The sequence below is a fragment of the Amphiprion ocellaris genome, chromosome 3 (genome assembly GCF_022539595.1).
Source record: "Amphiprion ocellaris isolate individual 3 ecotype Okinawa chromosome 3, ASM2253959v1, whole genome shotgun sequence".
In the NCBI taxonomy this organism is placed as follows: domain Eukaryota; kingdom Metazoa; phylum Chordata; class Actinopteri; family Pomacentridae; genus Amphiprion; species Amphiprion ocellaris.
Window position 1 is genome coordinate 40111595 of NC_072768.1, and position 17514 is coordinate 40129108.

Genomic DNA, 17514 nt, shown 5'->3' on the forward strand with positions numbered 1-17514 from the left:
AATAACAAAATAACCCACAACCTTTTGTTTTTCATTAGTTTCGTTAGTTTTCTCCACAGAGTGAGACCTCCGTCCTCTTCCGCCCCTCTCTGACAGGAACCTTTCAAAGTAAAATTTCTGTGTTTACATTAAATCAGCTGCAAACTTCAGATTAATCAACCAACAGCTGATCATCAGAGAGTTCAAGCATTCTTTATTCAGAAACTTCAAGAAGCAGCAAATATCTGAAGGAAAAAAACTGAAGACAAGAAAATAAAACATAAAATAAAGATTATAGTTAAACTCTGCACTGATAATAACATACTAAAATACTGTGAGCATTAAAAGACACATCTGAGTTCTGGTAAAAACTGACACCAGGTCAGTTTTAAATCCATGCAGGTGTCTCAATCTGAAAATAATCCAGATTTCACCAATTCTGGACGATTTTTGAGTCATTCTGGATAAAATTTCAGGTCCTTTGGAACATTTTGGGAATAATTTGGGGAAATATTGAGTCATTTTGGAAGAATTTTCAAATTTTTTGGGACAAATTTTAATAATTTTGATACAATTTAGTGTAATTTCAGATGTCTTGAACAGTTTTTGAGACATTTTTGAAAAATACTGAAAAGTTTTGGGACAATTTTTGTCTAATTCTAGCCAAATTTCATGTAATTTCACCAATTTTTAATAAACAAAAAACACATCTGAGCTGTGGTAAAAACTGACACCAGATCACTAAATCTAGTTTTGATTTATTTTTCATACAGAGAACAATTTTCTAGTGAGACAGAATTGGTCACAAAGTTATTATAAAGAAAAATACAGAAAATATAATCAGCTTCATGTTTATTCTGCATTTTTTTTAAATACAAATGATTCATACAATTAACAGAAGAAGAGCTGATGGAGTTAAATACATTTAATTATATTTCATTGGTCAGAATCAGCATTTACTAAAAATGTAGATTTTATAATGAATCAGTGTGGCGCTGCAGAGATGCTAAAAGTCAGAATTCAGTCGTCGCATCATCTTTTTTTATTTGTTTTGTTGGAAAAAATTGCAAAAAATGATCATTTCCACTAAAACTGTGAATTAAATCTCAATTCCTGCCTAAATTTTATGCAGTTTGACTTGTTTTTTGGACATTGTTCAGCCTGAATGTTACAGTTCGACACAGAGACACAAATAATTCAGGTTGAAATAAACCTGGATCGTCATTTCAGCGTTCTTTATTAATTATCATTGTCTGAATTTATGTCATAAAAAATAGAAAAAAATCTTTTTAACATTTATAAAATCTAGAGAGAATAATTTTAGTTTTTGTTGAGAAAACTATAAATCATTCAGATTCTACATTATTAGTGAAAACAGATACTAATTTAGTAAAATTATCCATAAATTTAACAAAATTAACCATAAATTTACTAAAATTAACCATAAATTTAGCAAAATTAGACATGAATTTATTTAATCATAAATGTTGTCGAATTGACCATAGATTTAGAAAAATTATCCATAAAATATAGAAAAATTACACATAAATTTAAGTAAATTAACCATATTTACTAAAATTAACCATAAATTTACTAAAGTTAAACATGAATTTAGTCAAATTAACCATAAATTTTGTCAAATTGACCATAGATTTAGAAAAATTATCCATAAATTTAGAAAAATTATGCATAAATTTAAGTAAATTAATCATAAATTTACTAAAATTAACCATAAATTTAGTCAAATTAACCATAAATTTAGCAAAATTAAGCATGAATTTGGTAAAATGAACCGTAATTTTTGATAAATTAACCATAAATTTGATCAAATTAACCATAAATTTAGTTAAATTCACCATAAACTGTCCAGTTTGGTCATCGGGGGGTGGACAAGAGAAAAATAACATTTTAGGGCAACTCCAGACTTTTTGGTATTTTAAATATTTTAAACATTCTTTTCTCCTAGTTTTTTTAGATTTAGTCTCAGGACCAGAACCTTTACACAACTACTGATGCTTTAGGGTTTAATATGTGGATTATGGGATGTAAAACGTCCTCCAGTTCTGGACTGATCCATGTAAAAGATGCGATTCTGTTGATCAAAGTGTTTCCTGATGTTCAAACTGTGTCTTTAGATCAATAAATCATTAATTCCTGCTGCTAGTTTCTATCCATTGATGTGACTGGATGAACTTTAGAGCCGTTAAAAGTTAAACGTCTCTTGTTTCTGAAAGTGTTGCAGCTCTGGAGGCCATTTAGTTTCATTGGCAGTAGAAGGTGAGAACGTTCTCCTGGTTTCCTCGGACCAATAGGACGGGAGGCCTCAGGTCACGTGACAGGAAGTCGAGCCAGGCCAGGTAGAGCATGCTGGGACACACACCTGTCCTCCCCACCGGCATGGTGCTGGTTCAGGACAGGAGGAGGAATTAAACTGATTCACTCACATAAACTATAGGATGTTGAGATACCAGCAACTCAGCACAGAAACAGGTTTATAATGAATTAACACCATAAAATCCCCCTAAAATGACTTAAAAACACAGTTTAGTCGAGTCGCTGTTACTTACTCAGCACATTTAGAACAAAAACCAACATGTGTAGCATCATGGACTAAATACTGAGGTTAAGATTTTACATATCAGGAATTTAAACCCTAAAAATGAAATAAAACACAACTTTACTCGACTGTTTCACACATTAAGCCTTAATATGGAGATTAGTCTGACTAATAATTGAAATATAAAAATGGAAAATACGCCCATATTAAAAGATTATTTTAGCTATAAACAATAATTAGAGGAAATACTGACTTCAGATGTCATTTCATCTTAAATCATCAAATTTTTACAACAATTTCATTTTTTCTTTATTTTCATGATTATTTCCATTGTAGATTCTCACTGAAGGCATCAAACTATGAATGAACACATCTGGAGTTATGCAGTCAACATAAAAGTGAGAAATAAGTCAAAACATGTTTTATATTTTAGATTCTTCAAATGATTTAATTTGAATTAAAAATTACCAATAATGACTCAAAATCTGTCCCAAATAACTTGTAAAACAAATTGAAATTAGTCCAAAATGACTCGAAACCTATTCAAAACTACTTAAAATGTCCCAAAATGTGTTAAAAATGGTCCAGAATGACTGAAAATATGTTCAAAGTTTGTTAAAGTTTGTCGTAAATGACCCAAAAGAAGTTCCAGATAACCCTGAACAAGTCCCCCAGAAAATTCTGTATTCAAAAATGGTACAAAGTGACTCATAGTGTGTCTAAAATAACTCGTAAACCAAGTTGAAATTTGTCTAAAACTACTTCAGTTGTAGTAAATGTGCCAGGTTGGCAGCTGCCAGGCCCAGATAGCGCCCTCTCCCCCTCTCTCTCCTCCCCTTTCTTCCTTTTTAGGTGATCCATGGAGTAATTGCAGCAGCAGGTGATCTGCATCATCACAATCATCAGCCGGTTCAGGAGCAGGTGGAACGCAGCCAATCAAGCCTCACACTGCAATATAACCAGACACCACTCACCTCCCAGTGGGGGATCCTGATACAGCCTGTAACTGTTCACTCATGTACCACAGCCTTTGAAACTACTGATTCTCATACCTGTAGTAACGCTGGTTGTCCTCCTTCGTCCTAGCTCTAGATCCACCTGCTCCTGCTTGGACTCACCTGGGTTCTCCGTCGCTTCTCTCTCTCGGTTCCTTCAGCATCAGAGATTCACTCAGCAGAGCCGACTCGACCACCTGCCGTTCTCACCATCACCTACCAGCCGCTGCAACTGCCTTGGATCACATGCACCCAGAGGTTTCCACTTAGAGCCCAGTCCAAGCATCAGTTATTTGAATTGTTTTGTAATTTGTTTCTGATAGTTATAGAGTTGTTTCATATTAATGTTTCAGAGCCTTAGTAGTTGAAGTTATAGTTCGTATCATAGTTGCCTGAGTAATTTGCGAACCTTTCGTTGTAGTTTTGAGTCTCGAAATCTTAGAATTGTTAAAGTATTAGCCTTTCTTGCCTGGGTCTTACCCACCGTGAGTTAGCGCCCTTAGTTTTTGTAATTAGTCCTCCTTGCCACTAGTTGTAGTGAAGTGCCTTTCTTGAGTTTTCCTAGGATTAATTCTGGTTGTTATTTTCCTACTTCGACTTGTAGTCAGCTCTCAGTCCTGAAAATAAACACCTTAACCTTACACCAGTGTGTCTGCTCGTTTCCTGCGCTTGAGCTCCATTGCAAATTGTAACAAAATGACTTGAAATTTTTAGATAATAAATTGAATCTTGTGTTCAGTGACTGAAATATGTCCTAAATTACTGAAAAATCCTCAAAACTGATTCAAACATTATCTATTATGAGTAAATATTTGTCCACAATGACTTGAAACTTGTTCAAAACTTCTCAAAACATGATAAAAATGGTCCAGAATTAGTCCCAGATAACCTGAACAAGTCCCAAGAAACTCAAAGTTTGTTCAGAATGATTCAGTTTGAATTAAAAATCACCAATAATGACTGACAATCCGTCTGTTCTGATTCTCTGGATGAGCTTCATGAGGTAGAACCTAGATGGTTCTTGTAGGTTCCTGGGTAGTTCCCAGATGGATCCTGGGTAGTTCCTAGATGGTTCCTGGTAGGTTCCTGGGTAGTTCCTAGATGGATCCTGGGTAGTTCCTAGATGGTTCCTGGTAGGTTCCTGGGTAGTTCCTAGATGGTTCCTTTTAGATTTCTGGATAGTTCCTAGATGGTTCCTTGTAGGTTCTTGGGTAGTTCCTAGATGGTTCCTTGAGGATTCATTCAAGGTTTTTGCAGTTTTCCAGACTGACTGACCTTCAGTTCTTAAAGTGATGATGGACTGTCGGTTCTCTTAGCTGATTGGTTCTTGCCATAATATGCATTCTAACAGTTGTCCAATAGGGCTGTCAGCTGTGGACCAACCTGACTTCTGATGGTCCCAACCCCGTTAAGAAGGCAAGAAATTCCACTAATGAACCTTGACAAGGAACACCTGTGAAGTGAAACCATTTCAGGTTCTACCTCATGAAGCTCATCCAGAGAATAACAAGAGTGTTCAAAGCAGGAATCAAAGCAAAGAATCTAAAATACAAAACATGAGTTATTTCTCAACTGTTTGTTTGCTACATAATTCCATATATCTTCCTTCATAGTTTTGATGCCTTCAGTGAGAATCTACAATGTAGAAAGTAGTGAAGATAAAGAAAAACCACTAAATGAGAAGGTGTGTCCAAACTTTTGAACGGTAGAGTACGTATAAACCCAGAAGAAGTTAAGTCTCACATGACGATCAGAGCGGCGTCCCTGGAATAATCCTTCAGAACCTCGTTGAGTCGGATCTGTCGGAGAGTCTGAAGACACACAGAGTTTGAAACCACAACAGAGATGTGTTTTCTGGGTATTTTGGGTTCTTCAGTTTGTCTCAGACCTTGGCCTGGTTCCTCTCCACATCCTGCTGGCTGATCCTCCAGGGTTCCTCCTGCTGCCTCCCCAGCCCAGAACCAGGATCCTGTTTGGGGTCCGGATCCACACTGAAGGGTCCGATGAGGTCCTGGAACCGCCGGACACTGGACAGACAGAGTTAACGAAACAGGAGCTGGTTTCTGCTTTAAGAACCGAAATCTCAGAAAGTCTCTACAGCTGTGATGGACCAGAACAGAACAAAGTGGTCCATTTTAAAGTAAAAAAGACATTCTAAAAAAAAAACAGTTAAAAGTATTTTTTCTGTTTGAAACTTCTTCTGCTTGACTTAAGTTTAATCAACATAGAAAATGGTTCATTTCACAGATTTCCAAACCCACTCTGGACAGAAGATTTATCAATTCCATTAGAAGAAAAAAATTAAAAATGTAAAATAAAATAAAATTTAAAAAATCAACGTCATGTAAAACTATGAATGAGACAAGAATGAGAAAAAAATTACATTTAAAGCAGCAAAAACTAGGCGCAAAATACCAAAAATAAGACACAATAATAAGAGAAAAAGAAAGAAAAAATGGGAACAAATGAGACAAAATGATAAAAAAGCAAATTCAAAACAAGAAAAATGAAATGAAAATGAAAAAATTAAGATAAAACAAGAGAGAAAGACAACAAAAATGACAAAAACGACAAAAAATTGAGAAAAAAATGAGAAAAGCATGACACAAACAACAAAAGTGAGGCACAAAATGAAAAAAATGTGACAAAAATGAGAAAAACAAGACAACAAAAATGAGTCACAATTAACAAAAACTAGACAAAAATGTGAGAAACGAGAAAAAAATGAGAAAAACAGAAAAAATTATAAAAACTGAGACAAAAATGAGAAAAGCGAGACAGAAAACGAGAAAAACAAGACAAAAATGAGAAAAACGAGACAAAAATGAGAAAAACAAGACAAAAATGAGAAAAATGAGACAAAATGAAAAAAACTGAGATGAAAAATGAGAAAAACGAGACAAAAACAAGAAAAATGAGACAAAAATGTGAAAAATGAGACAAAAAATTTGAAAAATGAGAAAAGCGAGATGAAAAACAATGAATTCTCCTCGTTTACTGATTGTTTTTGTCTGTATTAATTATGGATTCTATGGTTTCAAGTTTTCTTCTGAGTCGTCTGCATAATGTTTGATATTTATGTTCTAACCTCTGATGAACCGTTGATCTGTGATAATTAAAGAACTCCAGTGAACTAAATACTGATAGACATGATTCCTAATGGAGTTAGTAATGAGATACAAACAATGTTTTCCTTTGGTTTCAGGTATTTTTGGATAATTAAACTTTATTTCTGAAGCTAACAGGAAGTTAAACTGATTATTTAGTCATCAAAGTTAAAAAACTGTTTTCAGGTTTGTCTGTTTGTGGTTTTTCCACTGAGAAGATGGAATTTAACGACTGAAGCTGATCAGGATGAAACCTTCAGTAAACTCACCTCTCAGGCTGAGGGTTCTGATAGACATCTGGAAGAACTTCCACATCGTGGAAACCCAGACGGAACTTCTTGATCAGAGCCAGAACTCTGGAAACAAAAACAGTAAATTTTGGAACATTTTGACAGAATCTAAGAAGTTTAAACTCAATCCAGAAACAACAACATGAACTTCAATTAACGTTCTCCTGCGTTCTGTTTTAGGATAAAGTTTAACGGTACCTGGTGGCGGCTAAAAACAAACCAGATATAGATTCTATAAATGTGATTCTGTGAACATTTATGAACCCAAACTGCAGGAAAGTGAACATTCATCAGGTTCTTCAGGTTCTTCAGGTTCTTACTCCTGTCTCTGCTCCTCCTTCCTGTCCGGGTCTCCTCCAACAAACACTCGGACTTTACAGCTGGACCAGCGCCTCCTTCTGGTCAGCAGGTAGGGCAGCAGCAGGGTCAGACCTGGAGGTAGAAACAGTAGAATGATGGAGAACCTGAAGTTCTGGAGGTAGACACAGAAATGGAGAACCTGAGGTTCTGGAGGTAGAAACAGACATGGAAAACCTGAAATTCTGGAGATAAATACAGCAGAGAGATGGAGAACCTGAAGTTCTGGAGGTAGATACAGACATGGAGAACCTGAAGTTCTGGAGGTAGATACAGACATGGAGAACCTGAAGTTCTGGAGGTAGATACAGACATGGAGAACCTGAAGTTCTGGAGGTAGATACAGACATGGAGAACCTGAAGTTCTGGAGGTAGATACAGACATGGAGAACCTGAAGTTCTGCAGGTAGATATAGACATGGAGAACCTGAAGTTCCGGAGGTAGATACAGACATGGAGAACCTGAAGTTCTGGAGGTAGACAGAGATGGAGAACCTGAAGTTCTGGATGTAGAAACAGAGATGGAGAACCTGAAGTTCTGGAGGTAGACACAGAAATGGAGAACCTGAGGTTCTGGAGGTAGAAACAGACATGGAGAACCTGAAATTCTGGAGATAAATACAGCAGAGAGATGGAGAACCTGAAGTTCTGGAGGTAGATACAGAAATGGAGAACCTGAGGTTCTGGAGGTAGAAACAGACATGGAAAACCTGAAATTCTGGAGATAAATACAGCAGAGAAATGGAGAACCTGAAGTTCTGGAGGTAGATACAGACATGGAGAACCTGAAGTTCTGGAGGTAGACACAGAAATGGAGAACCTGAGGTTCTGGAGGTAGAAACAGACATGGAGAACCTGAAGTTCTGGAGGTAGATACAGACATGGAGAACCTGAAGTTCTGGAGGTAGATACAGACATGGAGAACCTGAAGTTCTGGAGGTAGATACAGACATGGAGAACCTGAAGTTCTGGAGGTAGATACAGACATGGAGAACCTGAGGTTCTGGAGGTAGAAACAGACATGGAAAACCTGAAATTCTGGAGATAAATACAGCAGAGAGATGGAGAACCTGAAGTTCTGGAGGTAGATACAGACATGGAGAACCTGAAGTTCTGGAGGTAGATACAGACATGGAGAACCTGAAGTTCTGGAGGTAGATATAGACATGGAGAACCTGAAGTTCTGGAGGTAGATACAGACATGGAGAACCTGAAGTTCTGGAGGTAGATACAGACATGGAGAACCTGAAGTTCTGGAGGTAGATATAGACATGGAGAAACTGAGGTTCTGGAGGTAGAAACAGAGATGGAGAACCTGAAGTTCTGGAGATAGAAACAGACATGGAGAACCTTAGGTTCTGGAGGTAGACACAGAGATGGAGAACCTGAAGTTCTGGAGATAGAAACAGACATGGAGAACCTTAGGTTCTGGAGGTAGACACAGAGATAGAGAACCTGAAGTTCTGCAGGTAGAAACAGACATGGAGAACCTGAGGTTAATAAGGGACGATAAGGAGAGAAGAAGGAACCAGGACCAGACCTCCATCGTCAGACAGCCAGTAGACATCGATGGTTTTCTTTCCCTGTTTCTTCTGGAACGCTGAGTCCAGTTGAGGTTCTGGTCCGATGCAGACAGAAGCTGAAAATACAGAAGACAGATTCATGGACCAGGATCTCCAGCTCAGATGGTTCCTGATGTCTGGTACCTACAGGTGGCGCTGGTCTGGATGCAGGACGGAGCTGAGATGTTCTCTGGACCTCCAAGGAAACCATCAAAACCTGGATTCACTGGAGGAACAAACATGTTAGATGAAGAGAATCTGGAGTCATTTTAGACAAATTTGAAGTCATTTTGGACAATATCAAGTAGCTTTGGACAGATTTTGATCCATTTTTGGCAAACTTTTAATCATTTTGGGAAATTTTTCAAACAAAATCTGGAGAAACACTGAGCCATAGTGGTCAGTTTAGAGCCATTCTTCTCAGTTTTAACACTAGTTTCCTCAGATTTTACTGCCAAAGTAAACTAAATCCCTCCACTCTCACCGTGTGATCGACGTGGAGGAGAAACATCGAATCCTTCTCTCATTCTGAGGACACAAACACCAAACTGCAGGTCAAACGCGTCGCTGTAGGACACAGAGGGATAAATAAAATAAATATTCTGCATTAAAGCGACTCCACGCTGCAGGAAATGTTCATAAAGAGGCCGAACTCACTGCAGGATTCCGATGTAGCTGTGAGCAGCTTCAGGTGAGGATCTGGACCAGTCGCTCTTAAAACCCATCAGCACAACGTTGGGCTTCATACGACCCAAACCTGAGCCCTGGAGGACAGCAAGGAGAAGACATCAAGTTTATTAATACCAGAGGAAACTGTTTGAAAGAAGGAGAAGAAGAAGCAGATGAAGGAGATGAAGGAGAAGGAGAAGAAGATGGAGAAGAAGAAGAGAAGAAAAAGGATGAGAAGAAGAAGAAAAATGAAAAGAAGAAGAAGAAAAGGAGAAGAAGGAGAAGAAGAAGAAGGAGCAGAAGCAGCTTCTTCTGGACTGATGAAACCAGACATGGTGTCTCTCAGACCTGCAGCAGAACGTTGACTCCTGATCTCAGATCTGCAGCTACGACTCCTCTGTAGAAAGCTCTGACCTTCCTCTGGTTCAACCAGGAGACGTGGCGGCTGCTGTTAGCTTCCTGCAGCTCCGACAGACACGAAGACGCCTGAGGAACACAGACGGAAAAACACCAGAACATGAAGCTCCAGGTTCTCCTGGACGGCCTCAGATCAGCAGATCAGAAGGTCAGCAGGGTTCTTCTGCAGCTCTGCTCAGTTTCAAGCTTTTCTGTCAACAACTGGAGATTTAAAACAGAATCTCTGAAGTTTAGGTTCAGATATGAAATCATCTGTGAGATCTTTTTTTAATCACCCGTCCACCAGCTTTCTGCAGGTTTATTCTCAACAATATCTCAGATCAAAATGCCTCTACAAATTTAACGTTTTTATTTTCAGATGTATCAAATTACTTTTCACATCATCACAGAAAAGTTGATCTGCTCGTCCAGTGTTAGATTGTGGTGTTTTTCTACTTTAAGTGTGTGTTCGGAGTGTTTTAGACCCACAGTGACGACGTTTCCACACATCATGAGGCTCAGACTTTTGGTCAAACAGCTGACGAGGTCGACGAGAGCAGGACGACGGCTGGGAGGTCCAGTCAGAACCAGACACTGAGGCCTGGAACACACAAATATAACACAACGAACAGGTCAGAACCAGACACTGAGGCCTGGAACACACAAATATAACACAACGAACAGGTCAGAACCAGACACTGAGGCCTGGAACACACAAATATAACACAACGAACAGGTCAGAACCAGACACTGAGGCCTGGAACACACAAATATAACACAACGAACCGGTCAGAACCAGACACTGAGGCCTGGAACACACAAATATAACACAACGAACCGGTCAGAACCAGACACTGAGGCCTGGAACACACAAATATAACACAACGAACCGGTCAGAACCAGACACTGAGGCCTGGAACACACAAATATAACACAACGAACCGGTCAGAACCAGACACTGAGGCCTGGAACACACAAATATAACACAACGAACAGGTCAGAACCAGACACTGAGGCCTGGAACACACAAATATAACACAACGAACAGGTCAGAACCAGACACTGAGGCCTGGAACACACAAATATAACACAACGAACCGGTCAGAACCAGACACTGAGGCCTGGAACACACAAATATAACACAACGAACCGGTCAGAACCAGACACTGAGGCCTGGAACACACAAATATAACACAACAAACCGGTCAGAACCAGACACTGAGGCCTGGAACACACAAATATAACACAACGAACAGGTCAGAACCAGACACTGAGGCCTGGAACACACAAATATAACACAACGAACAGGTCAGAACCAGACACTGAGGCCTGGAACACACAAATATAACACAACGAACAGGTCAGAACCAGACACTGAGGCCTGGAACACACAAATATAACACAACGAACAGGTCAGAACCAGACACTGAGGCCTGGAACACACAAATATAACACAACGAACAGGTCAGAACCAGACACTGAGGCCTGGAACACACAAATATAACACAACGAACAGGTCAGAACCAGACACTGAGGCCTGGAACACACAAATATAACACAACGAACCGGTCAGAACCAGACACTGAGGCCTGGAACACACAAATATAACACAACGAACCGGTCAGAACCAGACACTGAGGCCTGGAACACACAAATATAACACAACGAACCGGTCAGAACCAGACACTGAGGCCTGGAACACACAAATATAACACAACGAACAGGTCAGAACCAGACACTGAGGCCTGGAACACACAAATATAACACAACGAACAGGTCAGAACCAGACACTGAGGCCTGGAACACACAAATATAACACAACGAACAGGTCAGAACCAGACACTGAGGCCTGGAACACACAAATATAACACAACGAACCGGTCAGAACCAGACACTGAGGCCTGGAACACACAAATATAACACAACGAACAGGTCAGAACCAGACACTGAGGCCTGGAACACACAAATATAACACAACGAACCGGTCAGAACCAGACACTGAGGCCTGGAACACACAAATATAACACAACGAACCGGTCAGAACCAGACACTGAGGCCTGGAACACACAAATATAACACAACGAACCGGTCAGAACCAGACACTGAGGCCTGGAACACACAAATATAACACAACGAACCGGTCAGAACCAGACACTGAGGCCTGGAACACACAAATATAACACAACGAACCGGTCAGAACCAGACACTGAGGCCTGGAACACACAAATATAACACAACGAACCGGTCAGAACCAGACACTGAGGCCTGGAACACACAAATATAACACAACGAACAGGTCAGAACCAGACACTGAGGCCTGGAACACACAAATATAACACAACGAACCGGTCAGAACCAGACACTGAGGCCTGGAACACACAAATATAACACAACGAACCGGTCAGAACCAGACACTGAGGCCTGGAACACACAAATATAACACAACGAACCGGTCAGAACCAGACACTGAGGCCTGGAACACACAAATATAACACAACGAACCGGTCAGAACCAGACACTGAGGCCTGGAACACACAAATATAACACAACGAACCGGTCAGAACCAGACACTGAGGCCTGGAACACACAAATATAACACAACGAACCGGTCAGAACCAGACACTGAGGCCTGGAACACACAAATATAACACAACGAACAGGTCAGAACCAGACACTGAGGCCTGGAACACACAAATATAACACAACGAACCGGTCAGAACCAGACACTGAGGCCTGGAACACACAAATATAACACAACGAACAGGTCAGAACCAGACACTGAGGCCTGGAACACACAAATATAACACAACGAACAGGTCAGAACCAGACACTGAGGCCTGGAACACACAAATATAACACAACGAACAGGTCAGAACCAGACACTGAGGCCTGGAACACACAAATATAACACAACGAACAGGTCAGAACCAGACACTGAGGCCTGGAACACACAAATATAACACAACGAACAGGTCAGAACCAGACACTGAGGCCTGGAACACACAAATATAACACAACGAACAGGTCAGAACCAGACACTGAGGCCTGGAACACACAAATATAACACAACGAACAGGTCAGAACCAGACACTGAGGCCTGGAACACACAAATATAACACAACGAACCGGTCAGAACCAGACACTGAGGCCTGGAACACACAAATATAACACAACGAACCGGTCAGAACCAGACACTGAGGCCTGGAACACACAAATATAACACAACGAACAGGTCAGAACCAGACACTGAGGCCTGGAACACACAAATATAACACAACGAACAGGTCAGAACCAGACACTGAGGCCTGGAACACACAAATATAACACAACGAACAGGTCAGAACCAGACACTGAGGCCTGGAACACACAAATATAACACAACGAACCGGTCAGAACCAGACACTGAGGCCTGGAACACACAAATATAACACAACGAACCGGTCAGAACCAGACACTGAGGCCTGGAACACACAAATATAACACAACGAACCGGTCAGAACCAGACACTGAGGCCTGGAACACACAAATATAACACAACGAACCGGTCAGAACCAGACACTGAGGCCTGGAACACACAAATATAACACAACGAACCGGTCAGAACCAGACACTGAGGCCTGGAACACACAAATATAACACAACGAACAGGTCAGAACCAGACACTGAGGCCTGGAACACACAAATATAACACAACGAACAGGTCAGAACCAGACACTGAGGCCTGGAACACACAAATATAACACAACGAACAGGTCAGAACCAGACACTGAGGCCTGGAACACACAAATATAACACAACGAACCGGTCAGAACCAGACACTGAGGCCTGGAACACACAAATATAACACAACGAACAGGTCAGAACCAGACACTGAGGCCTGGAACACACAAATATAACACAACGAACAGGTCAGAACCAGACACTGAGGCCTGGAACACACAAATATAACACAACGAACAGGTCAGAACCAGACACTGAGGCCTGGAACACACAAACATAACACAACGAACCGGTCAGAACCAGACACTGAGGCCTGGAACACACAAATATAACACAACGAACCGGTCAGAACCAGACACTGAGGCCTGGAACACACAAATATAACACAACGAACAGGTCAGAACCAGACACTGAGGCCTGGAACACACAAATATAACACAACGAACAGGTCAGAACCAGACACTGAGGCCTGGAACACACAAATATAACACAACGAACAGGTCAGAACCAGACACTGAGGCCTGGAACACACAAATATAACACAACGAACCGGTCAGAACCAGACACTGAGGCCTGGAACACACAAACACAATGGGATAAAATAACCTGGTCTGGGTTTATGACATGTTCTTATCTGCTCCTTCACTTCCAGACGACAACAAAAAATTTGCTAATGAGATGAATCTGCCAAAAATGTGACTGAAAATGACTTGAACTGAGCATCGTTTTGTCATTTTTGTGTTATTTTAGCATTCTTTTGTGTCTTTTTGCCATTTTTTTAGCTATTTAAGCACGCTTTGTGTAATTTTTTACATCTTTGTGTGTCATTTTTGTGTTATTTTAGCATTGTTTTATCATTTTTGTTATTTTAGCATTGTTTTGTCATTTTTTTGTTATTTTATCATCGTTTTGTGTCTTTTTGTGTCAATTTTGTGTTATTTTAACATCTCTTTGTGCCATTTTGTGTTTTCTTTTAGCTATTTAAGCATTGTTTTGTCATTTTTGTGTTGTTTTAGTATTCTTTTGTGTCATTTTTTTATCTAGTTAAGAATACTTTTGTTATTTTTGAGTCTTTTAGTGTATTTTTTGTGTTATTTTAGCATCTTTTGTCATTTTTGTGTTATTTTAGCATTGTTTTGTGTCTTTTTGTGCCCTTTTTAGCTATTTAAGCATTGTTTTGTCAATGTTATGTTATTTTAGTATTATTTTGTGTCTTTTGTGTCATTCTTTAGTTATTCAAGCATCATTTTGTCATTTGTGTTAAATTTGGCATCCTTTTGTGTCATTTCTGTGCTAAATTTGGCATCCTTTTGTGTCATTTCTGTGCTAAATTTGGCATCGTTTTGTGTCATTTTTGTGTTCATATTTTTTATATTTTATACTTTATTTCACATGGAAGTAACCACCGAGCTCCTGTTGACATGTTACTGCACAGCTACCTCTTGTACAACTGTTTTTATTGTGCTTAATGTCTTCTGAAATCAGATTGTGTATTATTCATCCTTTTAAAACTCTAATGCATCTAGTATTCTGTTCTATTCTTCGCTTTTTTCTGGCCTTAAACTACTGAACACATTGTAGTTTTCATAACAAATCAGCAACGACTCCAATGAGATGTGATTCTTAAAACACAACGCTAAATACAAGCTAAATGTAGTATTTGTTGCAGTAACTGAGCAGCTTTACTGGAGTTACTGACTTACTTGCATTTAATCGGAGTATTTCCATTGTGACGACCCTCCATGTGGACACCAGGTGTGTCTGATCAGGAGCTGAGGGTCTCCACCTGACTGAACCACACCTGTAATCAGTGGTTCAGCTGCATTTAACTGCTCTCCTCTGCAGTCTAGACGGGGTTGCTGACAGGAGCTGGTGTCTGTGGAACTCCAGCCCCACGTGTGGGTTTTGCTCGTTTGGGCCTTGACGGCAGCGTGGACTTACTGTTTGATTGGAAAATAAAACCTTTGTTTTTCACAGTGCAGTGGTTGTCTCCGTGTCTTTGTTACAACTGCGGAGCCGAGTTGTAACACCGTTGTCTACTACTTTTTACCATTTAAACCACCACTCTACTACAGCTCAGAGCCAAATGTTGTACTTTTTACTTCACTAATAAGTTAATTTACTCACAATTTTTAAAATCCTTAAACAGAAATCAACAGTCAGTAGCGGATGTTTCACATATGTCTCGCCCCTCTACCCTGACAGCCAATCGTCTGCTTTATATGACCCTAACTGGAAAACATTCAGCCAGTCATATTGCTGCACAAGTCTTTGCGCATGCGTAGTGGAGGACTATCAGCGCTGTTTAAAACCTTATTTTCGGAACTTTCAAAGCGGTTTTTCATCAGATTTGACCGGTGAGTTGGTTTTTATGTCCCGGTTAGCTGTGTGTTAGCTGTGAAAACATAGTCATGGTTGTTTTTCTCATCATTTAGAGCCCTTAAACAGACATAACCATCGTTTCCAAAATGGCTGCCGGTGGAGACTGTTAGCTTAGCCGTTAGCTTAGCTGTTACTGTTAGCCTTTAGCTATTAGCCAGCGAGCAGCTTTGCCACTTGTCAGACCAGTGTATCATTTTTGTCTTTTTGTGTCATTTTTGTCGTTTTGTGTAATTTCAGCATAGTTTTGTATCATGTTCTAGTTATTTAAACATGCTTTTGTGTCATTTTTGTGTTATTTAAGCATCGTTTTGTCACTTTTGTGTTATTATTTTGTACCTTGTGTCATCTTTTAGTTATTTAAGCATGCTTTTCTGTCATTTTTGTGTTATTTTAGCATGGTTTTGTGTCTTTTTATGTCATGTTTTTAGTTATTTAAGCATGCTTTTCTGTCATTTTTGTGTTATTTTAGCATGGTTTTGTGTCTTTTTATGTCATGTTTTTAAGATAAGATAAGATAAGATAAAGATAAAGTTCTTTATTTCTCCCCACTCCAGGGGAAATTTACATTGTTACAGCAGCTTATGTAACAGTAGACATAGTGATAAGAATAAAAGAATAATAGAACAATAGTAATAATATTTACAATATATACAAGGGTGACAGATGAGGGTAAAGTGGCTTAACAGAAAAAATAAAAATAAAGTTTAACAGTGCAGAGATGTGCAGTGCAAGAATGTCAGTGCAAATTTTATGGTTTGGGGTGGTAATGATATAGTCCAGTTTATGTTAACATCAGCCAGTGATGCTGATGTTGTAAAGTCTTATAGCAGATGGAATGAAGGACCTGCGATAGCGCTCTTTCTTGCAGGGTGGATGTCTTAGTCTGCTGCTGAAGGAGTTATTAGTTATTTAAGCATGCTTTTGTGTAATTTTTGTGTCTTTTTGAGTTATTGCAGCATTGTTGTCATTTTTGTGTTATTTTAGCATCGTTTTCTGTCTTTATGCCTCATTTTGTGTAATTTTTTTAGCTATTTAAAAATCATTTTGTCATTTTGGTGTTATTTTAGCATCGTTTTGAGTCTTTTTGTGTCATGTTGTAGTTATTTAAGCATGCTTTTGTGTCTTTCTGTGTCATTGTTGTGTAATTGAAGCATTGCTTTGTAATTTTTATGTGATTTTGGAATTATTTTTTGTCATTTTTGTGTCTTTAATAACTTTTAGTTATTTAAGCATCATTTTGTGTCATTGTTGTGTTGTTTTAGCATCGTTTTGTCATTTTTGTGTTATTCTGGTAATATTTTGTGTTAAATTTGGCATCTTTTGTGTCATGTTTTGGTCATTTAAGTATGCTTTTGTGTCTTTCTGTGTCATTTTTGTCTTATTTAAGCATCGTTTTGTCAAGTTTGTGTTATTTTCATATTCTTTTGTCATTTGTGTTTCTCTTTGTGCTACTTTAACATGGTTTTGTCCTTCTTTGTGTTATTTTGGTAATATTTTGTG

General features: G+C 39.1%; 1 protein-coding gene across 1 annotated transcript in view; it reads right to left on the reverse strand.

Moving 5' to 3' along the window:
• Positions 1-730: 730 nt before the first annotated feature.
• The window catches only part of slc12a3 (solute carrier family 12 member 3), a 34397-nt gene continuing 17613 nt past the window's right edge, over positions 731-17514 (reverse strand). The window contains exons 16-26 of the mRNA XM_055009443.1: positions 10402-10513; positions 9865-10002; positions 9505-9611; positions 9332-9414; positions 8996-9073; positions 8826-8924; positions 7249-7360; positions 6908-6994; positions 5420-5558; positions 5275-5342; positions 731-2382 (exon numbers count right to left, since the gene is read on the reverse strand). Coding sequence (XP_054865418.1) covers positions 2241-2382; positions 5275-5342; positions 5420-5558; positions 6908-6994; positions 7249-7360; positions 8826-8924; positions 8996-9073; positions 9332-9414; positions 9505-9611; positions 9865-10002; positions 10402-10513 — 1165 coding nt within the window. The 3' untranslated portion in view covers positions 731-2240. The remainder of the gene's footprint in view (positions 2383-5274; positions 5343-5419; positions 5559-6907; positions 6995-7248; positions 7361-8825; positions 8925-8995; positions 9074-9331; positions 9415-9504; positions 9612-9864; positions 10003-10401; positions 10514-17514) is intronic.